Raw genomic sequence first — 14890 nt, forward strand, 5'->3', positions numbered from 1 at the left:
CATGAAAGAAAATATTATTTCAAATAATTAGGAGGGCCAAAAAATATCAAATAAAATGGCTAGAAAAATATGCATGATCCCATTTAATTTAATTCACACATTGGAACATAATTCGTATTATTCCACATAACTCACAACAACTAATTCCACATAATTAACTCAATCACATAAAAAATCAATTTCCATAAAAGAAATTCCCATTCAACATCCACATTAATAAAAACAAAAGTCGCAAATTTTTCGGGGTACTACATCCTTCCCCTCTTAACAGAAATTTCGTCCCGAAATTTGGTCGTCTCACAAAAACAATTCGGGGTACTTTTATTTCATCCTATCTTCTAACTCCCACGTGGCTTCTTCGGGACCATGGTGTTTTCACAACACCTTCACGGATCCTATTGACTTGTTTCTCAACTCTTGCACCTTTCGATCTAGGATTGCTTCGGGCCTCTCCTCGTAGCTCATATCGGGGGTCAGGACAACCTCTTCTTGATGAATCACATGCTTGGGATCAAACACGTACTTGCTCGACTGCGACACATGGAACACGTTGTGCACATTCCCAAAACTAGGAGGTAACGCCAGGCGATACACTACAGGACCTACTTCATCAATAATCTCGTACGACCCTACAAAACGCGGTTTCAATTTGCCCTTCACTCCAAACCTCACAACTCCTCTTGTCGGGGATACTTTCAAGAAGATTTTGTCACCAACATCGAATTTGATTTCCGTTCGGCGCACGTCAGCATACGACTTCTGCCTATCTTGAGCTTCTTTGATCCTTGCACGGATTTGATGCACAATTTCGGTCATCTCCTTGATAGCGTCGGGTACTAACTACCTTCTTTCACCAACCTCATCTCAATAGAGTGGGGATCGACATTTCCTACCATACAGGGCTTCATACGGCGCCATATCGATCGTCGCTTGATAGCTATTGTTGTAGACGAATTCAACCAATGGCAGAACAGTTTCCCAACTTTCTCCTCGGTCTAGGACAACGGCTCGCAGCATATCTTCAAGTGTTTGAATCGTCCTTTCCAATTGTCCGTCAGATTGCGGGTGATAAGCAGTGCTAAAGTTCAATTTCATGCCTAGCTCCTATTGCAAACTCATCCAAAATTTCGACGTGAACTTCGTATCACGATCAGATACAATGGTCTTTGGCACTCCATGCAAACGTACAATCTCACTCACGTAGAGCTTAGCTAACTTGTCCGAACCATAGGTAATCCTAATCGGTAAGAAGTGCATGCTTTTTAGTGAGTCGATCGATGATCACCCAAATCGCAGTATTCCCCTTTTGTGACTTTGGTAATCCCGTCACGAAGTCCATGGCTAAATGCTCCCACTTCCATTCAGGAATTTCGAGCGGTTGCAATTTCCCATACGGTCGTTGGTGTAAGGCCTTCACTTGTTGACATGCTAGACATCGTCCCACAAACGATTCTACACACCTTTTATTCCATTCCACCAAAAATGTTGCTTCAAGTCTCGATACATCTTCGTGCTTCCAAGGTGAGCAGTGTAAGGCGTGCCGTGTGCTTCACTCAAAATCTCATCTTTCAGCACCTCATCATTTGGCACACACAAACGTCCATCGAACATCAAAGCATTGTCCGCCTCCTCACGAAAGTGGTCTTGTTTCTCGGTTCTCACCTTCGCACATGTCTCTTCCAACTTCTCATCACGTCGTTGAGCTTCTATGATCTTGGTTCTTAAGTCTAGCTCAATTACTAGCGTTGCTATTCTTTCTCGTACTGTCTCGGGCGCTTTCACTATTTCCAAATGCATCCTATCGAACTCACGGATCAACGTTTCCTCTTGAGTTAGGAGAGAAGCCAGTTGTGGTTGTTTCTTCCTACTCAAAGCATCGGCTACCACGTTCGCCTTGCCCGAATGGTAGTGAATACCGCAGTCATAATCCTTCATGATCTCTAGCCAACGTCGTTGTCGCATGTTCAGCTCCTTCTGCTCGAAGAAGTACTTGAGACTCTTGTGATCCGTTTAAATCTCACATCTCACTCCATAGAGATGATGTCTCCAAATCTTTAGTGCGTGCACTACTGCTGCTAGTTCCAAGTCATGAGTCGGAAAGTTTAGTTTATTTGGTCTCAATTGCTGGGAAGCATACGCTATCACCTTCCCAACTTGCATCAACACCCATTCAAGTCATACTTTCAACGCGTCAGTGTAGACAGCGAAGTCCTTGTCGGTTTCCGGCACCGCTAGGACAGGTGCTGTAGTCAATTTCTCTTTCAACTGTTGGAAACTCACCTCGCATTCCGGCGTCCAAACTACTTTGATTCCCTTCTTCAACAATTGCGTCATCAGTCTTGCAATTTTAGAGAATCGCTCGATGAAACGTCGGTAGTATCCCGCCAATTCCAAGAAACTGCGAATTTCACTCAACATTTTCGGCGATTTCCAATTTTGCACAGCCTGGGCCTTTGCTGGGTCCACTTGAATTCCATCAGGCGTCACTATATGACCAAGAAAGTTCACTTTAGTCAACCAAAATTCACACTTACTAAACTTGGCATAAAGCTTCTCCTTCCGCAATGTTTCCAACACGGTTCGCAGGTGCCATCCATGCTCCTCCTCGTTCTTCGAGTATACCAACACATCATCGATGAAAACTAGCACAAATTTGTCAAGATACTCGTGGAAAACTCGGTTCATCAAGTCCATGAAAACTGCCGGGGCGTTAGTCAGTCCAAAAGCATCACGACAAACTCATAATGGCCATAATGAGTGCGAAAAGCAGTCTTCGGCACATCCTCTCGTCGGACCTTTAGTTGATGATATCCCGACCTCAAGTCCATTTTCGAAAACACGCCAGCTCCTCGAAGTTGGTCAAATAAATCATCAATCCTTAGCAGAGGGTACTTATTCTTCAAGGTCAACTTGTTGAGCTCACGATAGTCAATGCACATCCTCATCGCCCATCCTTCTTCTTCACGAATAAAACAGGCGCTCCCCACGATGACACACTAGGTCGAATGAAGCCCAAATGTAGTAGTTCTTGCAACTGAATCTTCACTTCTGCCAACTCCTTAGGGGCCATTCGGTTTGGTGCTTTCGATACTGGCGCAGATCCAGGTTCTAAGTCGATGGTAAACTCCACTTGCCTGTCAGGCGGCGGTCCAGGCAAAGTTTCAGGGAACACGTCGGGAAAGTCTCGTACTACGGCCACGTCTTACACCTTCAAGTCCTTATTCTCCTCTCCATTTATGTGCACAAGATACGCCGGACACCCTTTTCTGATCATCGTGGTTGCTTGCAATGCGGAGATTATAGAGGTTCGTCGGTTCAAGGAAATCCCATACAAGATAGTTGGCTCCTTGCCAGGGGCTCAAAAAGAAATTTGTCTCTCCTTCCAGTGGATCGTCGCGTGGTTCTCGGCAAGCCAATCCATTCCCAAAATTATGTCGACGTTCTCCAAAGGCATGACGTGCAAAAGACGAGCTATTACTCCTAACTCTCCTAAACCAAACTCTACGTTCGAGCAAGTTTGCACAATATCAATCAAGCCTCCAACATGTAAAGACACCTTGAAACCCAAATGAAGTTTAGCAGTGGAGAGTTCTAAGGCATTCACACATGACATCGAAATAAAAGAGTGCGAAACACCCGTATCAAACAGCACGATAATAGGTAGTTGCTGGAGCTTGCCCATACCTGCCAAGTTATCTTTGCCCTTATTGGCTTGCTACTCCTTGCCTGTTGTGGGGCCACTTGTCGAATCGGTTGTGGTTGTTACGGTGGCCTTTGTCCTTGCCCGTTCCTCATTCCTCCTTTATTATTATTCGGACACTCTCGAGACATGTGTCCATTTCCACCACAAGCGAACCATCGAATGCCTCTGACTCTGCACTCCCCAATGTGAAACATGGAGCACCGGTTGCAGTAAGGTTCCCTCTGTTGGTTCGCTCTTTGCTGTGCCACAACTTGTCGGCCATAGTTCTGTGGCTGGCGGAAAGTGGAATGGTGTCGCTTGTTGTCATAAGGGGCTCAGTTGCCTTCCCACTTCCTCTTGTCTTGATAATTCGGGTGGGGTGCGGGTGGTGTAGGATTCATTATCTTCTCATCCTTTGGCAGTGCCTCTTCTACATCTAAGGCGCAACTCAAAATCTCGGAGTAGGAAATTCCTCTGCGGCTGGCCACTGCTACTCTTATTTCGGTTCTAAGGCCAGAACAAAACTTTGCAGCCATCTTCTCATCTGTGTCTACCAACTCGGGCGCATATCGGGTCATCTCGCAAAGAGCACGGTCATACTCCGTCACCGTCATGTTTCCCTGTTTCAGGGTGTGGAACTCTACTACCTTGGCTCGTCTGTAGTTCATGGGCACGTATTTGTTGTACACCTCCTCCTTGAATTCGTCCCATGTCAACGCCTCACGGCGGGTGGGGTCCATTGTCCTTCGTTTGGTTTCCCACCAAAAATCGGCAGGCCCGGTCAATTGATAAGTTACGCAGGCCAGACGTTCCCTATCGGTGCACTCCATAAAATCGAAAATACGGTCGAGGTGGCGTATCCAGGCCTCTGCCTTTGGTGGCTCGACTGTTTGTAGGCTTTTGAGGACTTGAAGAAGGCTTTAGTGAGTGCTCCCATTCTCATCACCCCAGATTGGAGCCAACCATTTGAAATCATGTGTGACGCAAGCGACATTGGATTTGGTTCGGCTTTTGGGCAGAAGAAAGATAAAATTTTTAGTGTCATTTATTATGCTAGTAGAACTTTAGATTCTACAGAAGCTAATTATACGACTAAGAAAGAGAGATGCTTGCTATAGTTTATTCTTTTGATAAATTTAGAGCTTATCTTGTTGGGACTAAAACCATTGTTTATACTGACCATGCAGCTATTAGGCACTTATTTGCAAAGAAAGGATGCAAAGCCAAGACTCATTTGGTGGATTCTACTACTCCAAAAATTCGATGTGGAAATAAGAGACAAAAAAGGGATGTGAGAATGTAATAGCAGACCACTTATCTCGATTGGAGCATCCGGTGGAATGAGAAGATTTATCATGAGAAATCAACAAGGACTTTCTGGATGAGCATCTGTTCTTCACTAAAGCTACTTTTCCATTGTATGCCGACATGGTTAATTATTTAGCAGCTAAGGTACACCCTCCCGATCTTACTCCTTATCACAGAAAGAAGTTCTATAGAAATGTAAGATCTTACTTTTGGGATGAGCCCTACTTGTTTAAAAGATGTGTAGATACTATACTTAGGAGGTGTGTGAAAGAGCAGGTTTGCGTAGGTGTCGTTCAAGCAAGATGCGTCCTACTGATCAGTAAGGAAGCCTCGGCTAATCCTGAACCTGGTATCAAATAAATCCTCAACCCTCTTCTACTGGGTAGTATAGTGAAGGTAGGGGTCGAATCCCACAGAGATGGTGACGGTTGGAAAGATTGTGGTGATATTTTGGATGGGTTGGTTAGCTACCACGCTTGGGTTGAGTCTCTACCTAGACGGGAAATTAAGATGGTGTCCTACTGACTAGGAAGGGTGAATGGTGATCGACATGTAGTGGTGTACGGGGAATTATGAAGTTGTGTTCTTGAGTTGTTTAAGGTTTTAATTGCAGATCTGTGTTCTTGAGTTGTTAATCTGTGTTTTAATGGTGCTGAATCTTATTGCTTTTCTGATTTTAGTTTGTGTTTGTTGAAGAAGATGATGTCCATATCCAATGTTGGGGACCACTTTGCGTTTTTTTAGTTTCTTTTGCTTTTGTCCTTTACTTTTCTGCATGTACCCTACAGATCTGACAGTCTAGTCACCACAACTACCACTTATTCCCTGCTTTTCTGTTTAGCCTTTTATAGAAACCTAGTACTTTCCGCATATTTTCTGTTACACCGCATTCACCATAATTCCCCGTACACCACTACATGTCGATCACCATTCACCCTTCCTAGTCAGTAGGACACCATCTTAATTTCCCGTCTAGGTAGAGACTCAACCCAAGCGTGGTAGCTAACCAACCCATCCAAAATATCACCACAATCTTTCCAACCGTCACCATCTCTGTGGGATTCGACCCCTACCTTCACTATACTACCCAGTAGAAGAGGGTTGAGGATTTATTTGATACCAGGTTCAGGATTAGCCGAGGCTTCCTTACTGATCAGTAGGACGCATCTTGCTTGAACGACACCTACGCAAACCTGCTCTTTCAAAATGGCGCCGTTGCCGGGGATGGATGGCGTTATTAGTAGCTATTGTGTGTGATACTTTGGCGTGTATATTGTGGATAATATTTTCTCTTTCCTTTATTTCAGTTTATGAGAAGCAGCTCGGCTCCTGATCAGTGGAGACTGAAGATACTTCAACGAGGATCTATACTCGTAACCACTCGATCCGGCTTGTCGACAGCTTTGTCTGACTTGGGTTCGAGTAGCGACGAGGAGCAATACACCATAGAAGGGCCAATACCAGAAGAGATACCACTGTTGGAAGGCAACCCAAGGGGGATGGCTGCCAACGGAGATGAAGATCCATAAATCGGTACGCTGAACGCGCATACCGAGGGAGAACCACCGCAAGCCATAGTAGTCACCCCGGGGCAGACTGCCTGTGATGTGAAGCCCCCATGTTATTGCAATTCTGCCTACATACTGCGGGAAGAGCTATGAAGGCCCTTACGAGTTCCTTCATGAGTATTGTAAGATTTGTAGGGCGCAGAGGAGGCCAGCAGGGGCGACCTAGGATAATTATAGATTGAAGGCTTTGCCATTTGTTCTAAAAGGGGAGGCTAACACATGGTTTATGCGACTACCCCCCAATTCCATTGAGAGCTGGGCAGATTTCAAGGCAGTTTTCTTAAGAGAGTTCTTCCCATCATCGAAGACAAGCTCGCTGAAGAGAGAGATCACTAGTGTGAAGCAAGGGTAAGATGAGCCTTTGAGTGATTATTGGGCGAAGTACATGAGCCTCTTGGATGCGTGTCCCAACCATCGCATGGCGGATATAGAAATACATCATACTTTTTATGAGGGAATGAACAAGGCAACAAAGGACCTAGCGAATTCCTCGTCGGGAGGAAGTTTCACGCAGCTAAGGGTCAGCGAAGCTAAAAGGGTCCTAGGGAAACTTTTAAGCGCGAAGAAGGAGTACGACAATTCCAGAGATGGTTACAGTAGAGAAAGGATTGACAGCGCCTTGTCTACTGACCAGGAGCAGAAGATAGAACAGAAGATGGATTTGAAGATGGACGAATTGAAGAAGACGCTCTTGAGCGCAATCGAGAAGAATGCACCACCAAATTCCCCAACTGGGAATTACAAGGGTGCAGAACAAGGGAACCAAGGACCGAGCTATGATCAGCCCAATGACTTCGGGAATATGGAGCAAGTCAACGCTGCTGGGTATTACAATTCTAGTGGGCACTGGATCCAAGGGAGACAACGGGATGCACCATGGAGGGATCATCCTAACTTTCGATGGGGAGATGGGAGCCACAATCAAAACCAAGGTCAAGGTCAGAACCAATACAACCCCCACCCAAATCAGAATTTCAACCGTGGCCCAGAAAATCCCAATAGCCAGTTCAACTGGTCAGGAAGGAACCAACAACCCCACAGTCAACAACCCCAAAACCAACAGCCGCAAAACCAGAACCCAAACCCTGTTTATATACCAACACACCAAAGGAATTTCCAAAATTACCAGAGTCTACCCAACCAAGGACCACCACCTCAGCAAAATCAGAATCAGTTCCAAAACCAGAACCAATATCATACTGACCAGTACAACCCTCCTGGCCAGTATAACCAATTCCCACCTAACCCGAACCAGCAAAATTTCCAAAATTTCCAGCCCAACCAAAATTCCCAGTATAACCAGCACCAAGGGCCAAATCAATCCCAATATCCTAGCAGGTCAAGGAGATCTATGGAGGACATGATGGGAGAATTGCTCGCGTCGCAGCAAGGTATCAAGGGTGAGTTACAATCCCACCATGAAATAGTACAAGGGATGCAGAGTGCCCAGAAGGAGCATAAAGCGAACATGGATATGATGAATAGGCAGTTGGCCCAACTGGCCAGTTCGATAGGTGAAATGAAAGGAAACTCAGGGAAACTCCCGTCCACAGTCCATGTACCTGAAAAGGCGAATGTGAGCAAGGTCACACTACGGTCCGGTACTACCTATGAAGGACCCCAGCCAAAGAAGTCCAGTGGAGAGCCAAGTGGAGCAACATTATTGAGAGACGTTGTCTCGGAAGAAGAGCTACGCAGACCTCTACCCCAGATGCAGGACCCATTTTTCTTGGGAGAAACACCATGTGGAAAAGGCGAGCCCGAGAACGTACTGGTCAGGAAGGAACCCCATCAAGAGGTAGAATCCAGAACGGAGGCTCAGACCCAGAATCTGCCCAAGGAAGGTCCCAAGAAGGTTGCTGAGAGACCGGTAGAGGAGAAAAAGGGGGAGAAACCATTCTCTTTCCGCTTTGTTACAAAAAGAAAGAAGGAGAACTCGGTGGACTACTTGTCGATTTTTGGGAAATTGGATGTCACCATACCATTCCTCCAAGCCGTGAAACTACCCCCTCTTGGGAAATTCATTAAGGACTTCATAGCCGGGAAGGCCCAGGAGGATGGGAAGATCATGGTGGAAGGGATAACGTCGGCGATTGTGCAGGAAAAGCTACCACCCAAGAGAGCCGACCCAGGTATGTTCACTTTGCCTATAACTATAGGAGATGTGAAAGTCGAGCATGCAATGTGTGATCTTGGAGCTTCTATTAATGTCATGTCTTTCTCGATCTATAACCGATTGAAGGGAGTTAGATTGTCGAGTACTAGGGTGTTGATCCAACTGGCTGATAGGTCATGTATAAGTCCTGAGGGTGTTTTAGAGAATGTGTTGGTTAGATTGAGCCCAAGGCTAGGGAATCTAGTGGCATCTTGTTAGGAAGGCCATTTTTTAGAACGACCAAGACGATAGTAGACATGGCTGAGGGAACAATTTGCATTGATTTTCATGGGGAGAAATTTACTTTTGATATCAATGAGGCCATGAAAAAACCTATTGATTCTGAAAATGTATGCTATGTTGATGTGATTGACCCCTTAGTCCAAGATGTTCTTGAGACCGAACTATTGTAGGAGAAGCTCCAAGCTTTAGATGTTCATGATCAGGCTGACATAGAAGCTGCTGCATGGTGCGATCTGATCAGTAGTCAAGGGTTGACTGATAAGAAATAGAGGGAGCAATTAAGGACTTCTGCCAGAAATCGGAATTTATTGGGGCCAAGCTACCAGTCAGTATAGAGGAATCTTTAGAGGAAAAATTAGAGAAAGACGGAGAGGCTGAGAAAAACCCTCTACCCGAAGACACATTTCCACCCCAGGTGGAGCTGAAGAAGCTGCCATCAAATCTGAAATACGCTTTCCTCTGGGAGGAGAACTCATATCCGGTGATTATCAGCAGCAGCCTTACAAAGGAACAAGAGGCGAGGCTACTAACTGTGTCGAGTAAGAACAAGAAGGCAATCGGATGGAGCCTTACAGATTTAGTGGGAATAAGCCCCGACGTCTGCATGCACCATATTAGGCTGGAAGAGGAAGCAAAGGCACATCGAGATGCCCAAAGGAAGGTAAACCCCAACATGCGAGAAGAAATACTGAAGGAGATCTTGAAATTGTTGTCGCTAGGGATTATCTACTCAGTGCCGGACAGCGAGTGGGTCAACCCGATCCACATGGTCCCAAAGAAGTCGGGAATCCAAGTCGTTCAAAATGAGAAGAATGAGCTGATCCCAACGAGGCTAGTCACGGGTTGGCGAATGTGCAGCGATTACCGTAAGCTGAACAATGCGACCAGGAAGGACCATTTTCCCCTGCCTTTCATCGACCAAATGTTGGAGAGATTGGCTGGGAAGAAGTATTTCTGTTTTCTAGATGGGTACAGCGGATACTTCCAAATTTACGTGGATCCTGAAGATCAGGATAAGACCACCTTCACTTGCCCGTTCGGAACCTATGCATACAGGCGCATGCCTTTCGGCTTATGTAACGCTCCAGGTACGTTTCGACGATGTATGATGAGCATATTCTCCGATTTGATTGAGGACTGCATAGAGATATTCTCCGATGTATGATGAGCATATTCTCCGATTTGATTGAGGACTGCATAGAGATATTCATGGATGACTTCACGGTTTATGGAGACTCTTTCGATTCTTGCCTTCATCATTTGGACATAGTTCTAGAGCGGTGTCAAGCCAAGAGTTTGGTTTTGAATTTTGAGAAGTGTCATTTTATGGTCACCGAAGGGATAGTTTTAGGACACGTGTTCTCGGAAAGAGGTATCCAGGTGGATCGAGCCAAGGTGGATGTTATATCCAAATTACCATTCCCTACTGATCAGAAGAGGATAAGGGGTTTTCTAGGGCACGCCGGTTTCTATCGAAAATTTATCAAGGATTTCTCCAAGATCGCCCAACCCCTTACCTGACTTCTTCAGAATGAAGTAGAGTTTGTTTTTGATGAGCAATGCTAGGCTGCGTTCAACCTTCTCAAGGAAAAGCTGATATCCGCACCTATCATACGGGATCTTGACTGGGACTATCCTTTCAAAGTGATGTGCGACGCCAACGATTATGCAGTGGGAGCCGTACTGGGTCAGAAGATCGATGGGAAGAGGTACGTAATTTTTTATGCATCTAAGACACTGAATCAAGCCCAGCGGAATTATGATACCACTGAAAAAGAGATGCTGGCAGTGGTGTATTCTTTCGAGAAGTTTAGGCCATACTTGTTGGGATCCAAGGTCATCGTTTATACTGACCATGCAGCGATTAAATATTTGATTGCTAAGAAAGAATCCAAACCCCGTTTGATCCGATGGGTCCTTTTGTTACAAAAATTCGATTGGGAAATGGAAGATAAGAAGGGAGTTGAGAACAAGGTGGCGGACCATTTGAGTAGAATAGTGCAAGATGGAAACGGCGAAGAGGTGCACGACAAGTTTCCAGGTGAGCATTTATGTGAGGTAATTTTTGAAGTCAGGAAGATTGACTGGGAAGAAGTAATGAAACTTACTGGCCAGTACGATACAGCAAAAGGAAAAGAAAAGGTAGGGCAAGAGCAGTGGTATGCAGACCTGGCCAACTACCTAGTGACTGGAGAACTTCCAGAGATGCCGAGTATTACCAAAGCCCAGAGAATGAAGATCAAAAGTGAGGCAAAATACTACTTTTGGGACGACCCCTATCTGTGGAGAGCAGGATCCGATCAAGTGATAAGGAGGTGCGTTCCTGACTGGAAGCAAAGGGACGTTGTGACACATTGCCACTCTTTGGCATGTGGAGGACACTTCGGTCCTAAGAAGACGGCAAGAAAGATTCTGGACAGCGGTTTTTATTGGCCAACGCTCAACAAGGATGCGTACGAGTTCTGCAGAACTTGTGAGCGCTGTCAACTGACCGGAGGAATATCTGCTCGGGATGAAATGCCGCAGGTACCCATCATTGTTTGTGAGTTGTTCGACATATGGGGAATGGATTTCATGGGGCCTTTTCCGTTGTCCTATGGCAATCTGTACATCCTAGTCGCGGTGGATTACGTCTCCAATTGGGTAGAAGCCAAGGCCACAAGTACGTGTGAAGCAAAGGAGGTGGCCAAGTTCTTAAAGAGTCATATCTTCAGCCGGTTCGGAGTTCCAAGGGCAATCATATCGGACCAAGGTACACATTTCTGTAATCGCACAATTGAAGCCTTAATGAAAAAATACGGTGTGCACCACAGACTATCAAGCCCCTACCATCCGCAAGCTAACGGTGAAGCGGAGATTTCTAACCACGAGATAAAGAAGATCTTGGAGAAGACTGTATATCGTACAGCCTACAAGACCCTCATAGGAATGTCCCCGTACCGGATCATTTTTGGGAAGATGTGCCATTTACCGATTGGAATTGAACATCGGGCATACTGGGCAGTACAGAAAGTGAATATGGATGCTACAGTCTATGAAGAGGAAAGGAAGCTACAGCTGCAGGAGCTTGAGGAACTTATATTGGAGTCGTTTGATTCAGCTATGTGGTACAAGGAGCGAACCAAATTGTGGCACGACCGGAATCTGAGGACCAAGGATCTCCATGTTGGGCAGAAAGTACTACTCTTCCTGTCGAGGCTGAAGCTCATGCCTGGGAAGCTCAAGTCGAAATGGACAGGGCCTTATGTCATCACCTCACTCCTTTCCAAACTTTCAGGGAGTTTTCCTAACTCTGAACCTTTTATTGTGAATGGGCATAGGCTGAAAATATTTTGGGAGAACAGCGAGGTGGGTGTAGTGGATGAGATTCCACTGCAGCCACTGTTGGCCGCATACTGATCAGTAGGATAGGAATTTGGGATTCCACGGGGTCTATTCTTTTGAGAGTATACATACACTGACCACGTAGAATTCTAGATTGTCGATGGGAAATGTAAATATTGTAAATACGTAGCAATTAATCTCTGCATGCAAGATAATTTCTAAAAATCCAAAAATATTTTCGGGCTTTGATTTTAATTTGGAGTACGTATTCACCCTTCACCCTTCCTAGTCAGTAGAACTCTGGAACTCCGGCGAACTACTGGAACTCAAGTGACCATGGCTGTGGCGAGGAACGAGAAACTCGAAAGATAAAGCTGAAGGACTGATTGACCGAAGAGAGATTGCTAACTAAGCTTAGGAGTTAACTAACTACTTGATGATCATTCTCTCTCCAAGTGGCTTCCTTTTATAGGGAGGCCTCCCTTGATTTTTAGGGTAGACTCTCGGCGTGAAATGACTCTTTTGCCCCCTTGCTAGCGGTTAATCTTCCCAGCTATCCTTCTTCTCAATCTCAAGCCTTTTTGGCATGCATACTGATCAGGATGGCAACGTCCCGACGCCCTTTTCACTTGAATTATTCCGAAGCTTCCCTACTGGCTAGAACACTCAACCTGCACACTTAAGCAACTTGTTTTGCAGATAAAGTTCAAATATGCACATCATACTGACCAGTAACCAAGGCCTAGAATGCGACTTATCAGTGTGTACCGCAAGAAGATTGGGCAGCCATAGTTGAAAGATGTCATTCGTTGCCAACTGGAGGACACTTTGGAGTGCAAAGGACCGCCATCAAAATCCTACAAAGTTGGTATCTACCGTGACTCCGCCAGTTTTGTGTTCTAATGCAATGAATGCCAACGCACGGGGGGGGGGGAATATCCAAGAAGAAGAAGATGCCTATGAACATCATCATTGAGGTAGAACTATTTGATGTATGGGGGATAGATTTTATAGGACTATTCCCAAAATCAGGGGAGTACCAATATATTTTACTTGCAGTTGAAGTGTCTAGATGGGTGGAAGCAATTCCTGCCAAAACTAATGATTCTAAAGCTGTTATTGCTTTTGTAAGGAAAAACATTTTTAGTAGGTTTGGTACACCCCGCGCTCTCATAAGCGATGGAGGATCTCACTTCAACAATTGGTGGCTAGACAACGTATTGGACAAGTACGAAGTCAAGCATAGAGTCACCTCGCCATATCACCCCCAAGCCAATGGGCAGATCGAGCTTGCAAATCGGGAGATCAAGTCCGTTCTACAGAAAACAGTGAGCACTAATAGAAAGGATTGGGCATTCCGTTAGGATGATGCGTTGTGGGCATATCGTACCGCATACAAATCTCCTATAGGTATGTCTCCCTATCAATTAGTTTTTGGCAAATCATGTCATTTGCCCTTTGAGTTGGAGTATAGGTCCTATTGGGCGGTCAAGAAGTTGAATCAAGATTTCCAAAAGGCCGGCGAAGAGAGGCGCATCTTTCTTAATGAGATGGACGAGTTTCGAATGGAAGCCTATGATAGCTCGTCAACTTACAAAGAAAGGATTAAGGCCTACCATGATAGGATGATTAGTCCACGAGAGCTCACTTTGGGGGATGTAGTTTTGTTACACAATTCGAGACTCTCTCTTTTCCACAAAAAGTTGAAGTCCAAATGGACCGGTCCCTACATGATCAAGAAAATCTATGACAGTGGGATGGTTGAGTTGCTAGCTCCGGATGGGACGTTGTTCCAAGCCAATGGTCATCGAGTGAAGAAATACTATAGCTCGGACAAGGTGATGGAAGAGGAAGTGGAACTAGAAGAACCACCCAAGGAGTGAAAGGGGTAAAGTCAAGTTAATGACTATAAAAGAGCGCTTGTTGGGAGACAACCTAGCCATTTTTGACAATTTTTGCTTAAGTTTTTTAGTACTTTTTATTTTGTGTTTAATTTTCATATCTTTGAAAAAATTACGCAGGTTCTGACCTTCGTCGGCGACCGCTGCGAAGGCGGCAACGGACCGCCGGCCACATTCTGGAAACATTCTGACTTGCCGCGGTGACCGCCGCACAATTGCCGTCTCTAGCGCGATTTTTCAATTTTTTTTTTATTTTTGTCCTGTCCAGCCACTACGCGAAACTTTCAAGGTATCTTTTTTTTAGTAGTTTGCTCACGTCCCTACCGACTCTTCAAACTTATTTTACACTTTGCTGTAAGTAAGTTTGGGGATGAAGTAGTGGACCGTGAGTTTAGGTTTTTGTTTTAGTTTTTTTTTTTGTTTAAGTTTTTCTTTTAAAAATCCCAAAGGTGAATCCATGTCATGAACTTAACATGAAGAACTTAGAAACACGCATGCTTAGGGACACATTAGACCGAGTTGCCAATGATATTTAATTCCATCCATGTTTAAGCATGACTTGACGTCTTGATTTGATGATTTGGTGAAAAAGTGCATAATTAGTGAATTGCTTGTTCGCCTTGAATCATGCTTCTACCTTGTGAGATTGGAGCCTAATTTCTTTCTTGGGTGATTTATCTGCATACATGTATATGTTTCTAGAACTTGC

At 45.0% G+C, this 14890-nt stretch overlaps 2 protein-coding genes across 2 annotated transcripts; one reads left to right on the forward strand and one right to left on the reverse strand.

Annotated features, from left to right (window-relative positions):
* Window positions 1-2175: 2175 nt before the first annotated feature.
* LOC121760574 (uncharacterized mitochondrial protein AtMg00860-like) lies at window positions 2176-3965 on the reverse strand. Its single transcript, XM_042156217.1, has 2 exons — window positions 3857-3965; window positions 2176-2486 (listed from the first exon to the last, which is right to left on the reverse strand). Exons 1-2 carry the CDS (start codon window positions 3963-3965, stop codon window positions 2176-2178), a joined length of 420 nt encoding a protein of 139 aa, XP_042012151.1.
* Window positions 3966-13692: 9727 nt separating this feature from the next.
* LOC121760575 lies at window positions 13693-14163 on the forward strand. Its single transcript, XM_042156219.1, has one exon. The coding sequence runs from the start codon at window positions 13693-13695 to the stop codon at window positions 14161-14163; it is 471 nt and encodes a 156-aa protein (XP_042012153.1).
* Window positions 14164-14890: the final 727 nt, after the last annotated feature.

The sequence above is a fragment of the Salvia splendens genome, chromosome 13, assembly GCF_004379255.2.
Source record: "Salvia splendens isolate huo1 chromosome 13, SspV2, whole genome shotgun sequence".
NCBI lineage: Eukaryota > Viridiplantae > Streptophyta > Magnoliopsida > Lamiales > Lamiaceae > Salvia > Salvia splendens.

Coding starts and splice junctions, on each gene's coding strand:
- LOC121760574 (XM_042156217.1), bottom strand. CDS start 3,965: ATGGCCGACAAGTTGTGGCACAGCAAAGAGCGAACCAACAGAGGGAAC. Junction 2,487..3,856: donor AGAGTCAGAGGCATTCGATG/GTTCGCTTGTGG, acceptor TTGGTCATATAG/TGACGCCTGATGGAATTCAA.
- LOC121760575 (XM_042156219.1), top strand. CDS start 13,693: ATGTCTCCCTATCAATTAGTTTTTGGCAAATCATGTCATTTGCCCTTT.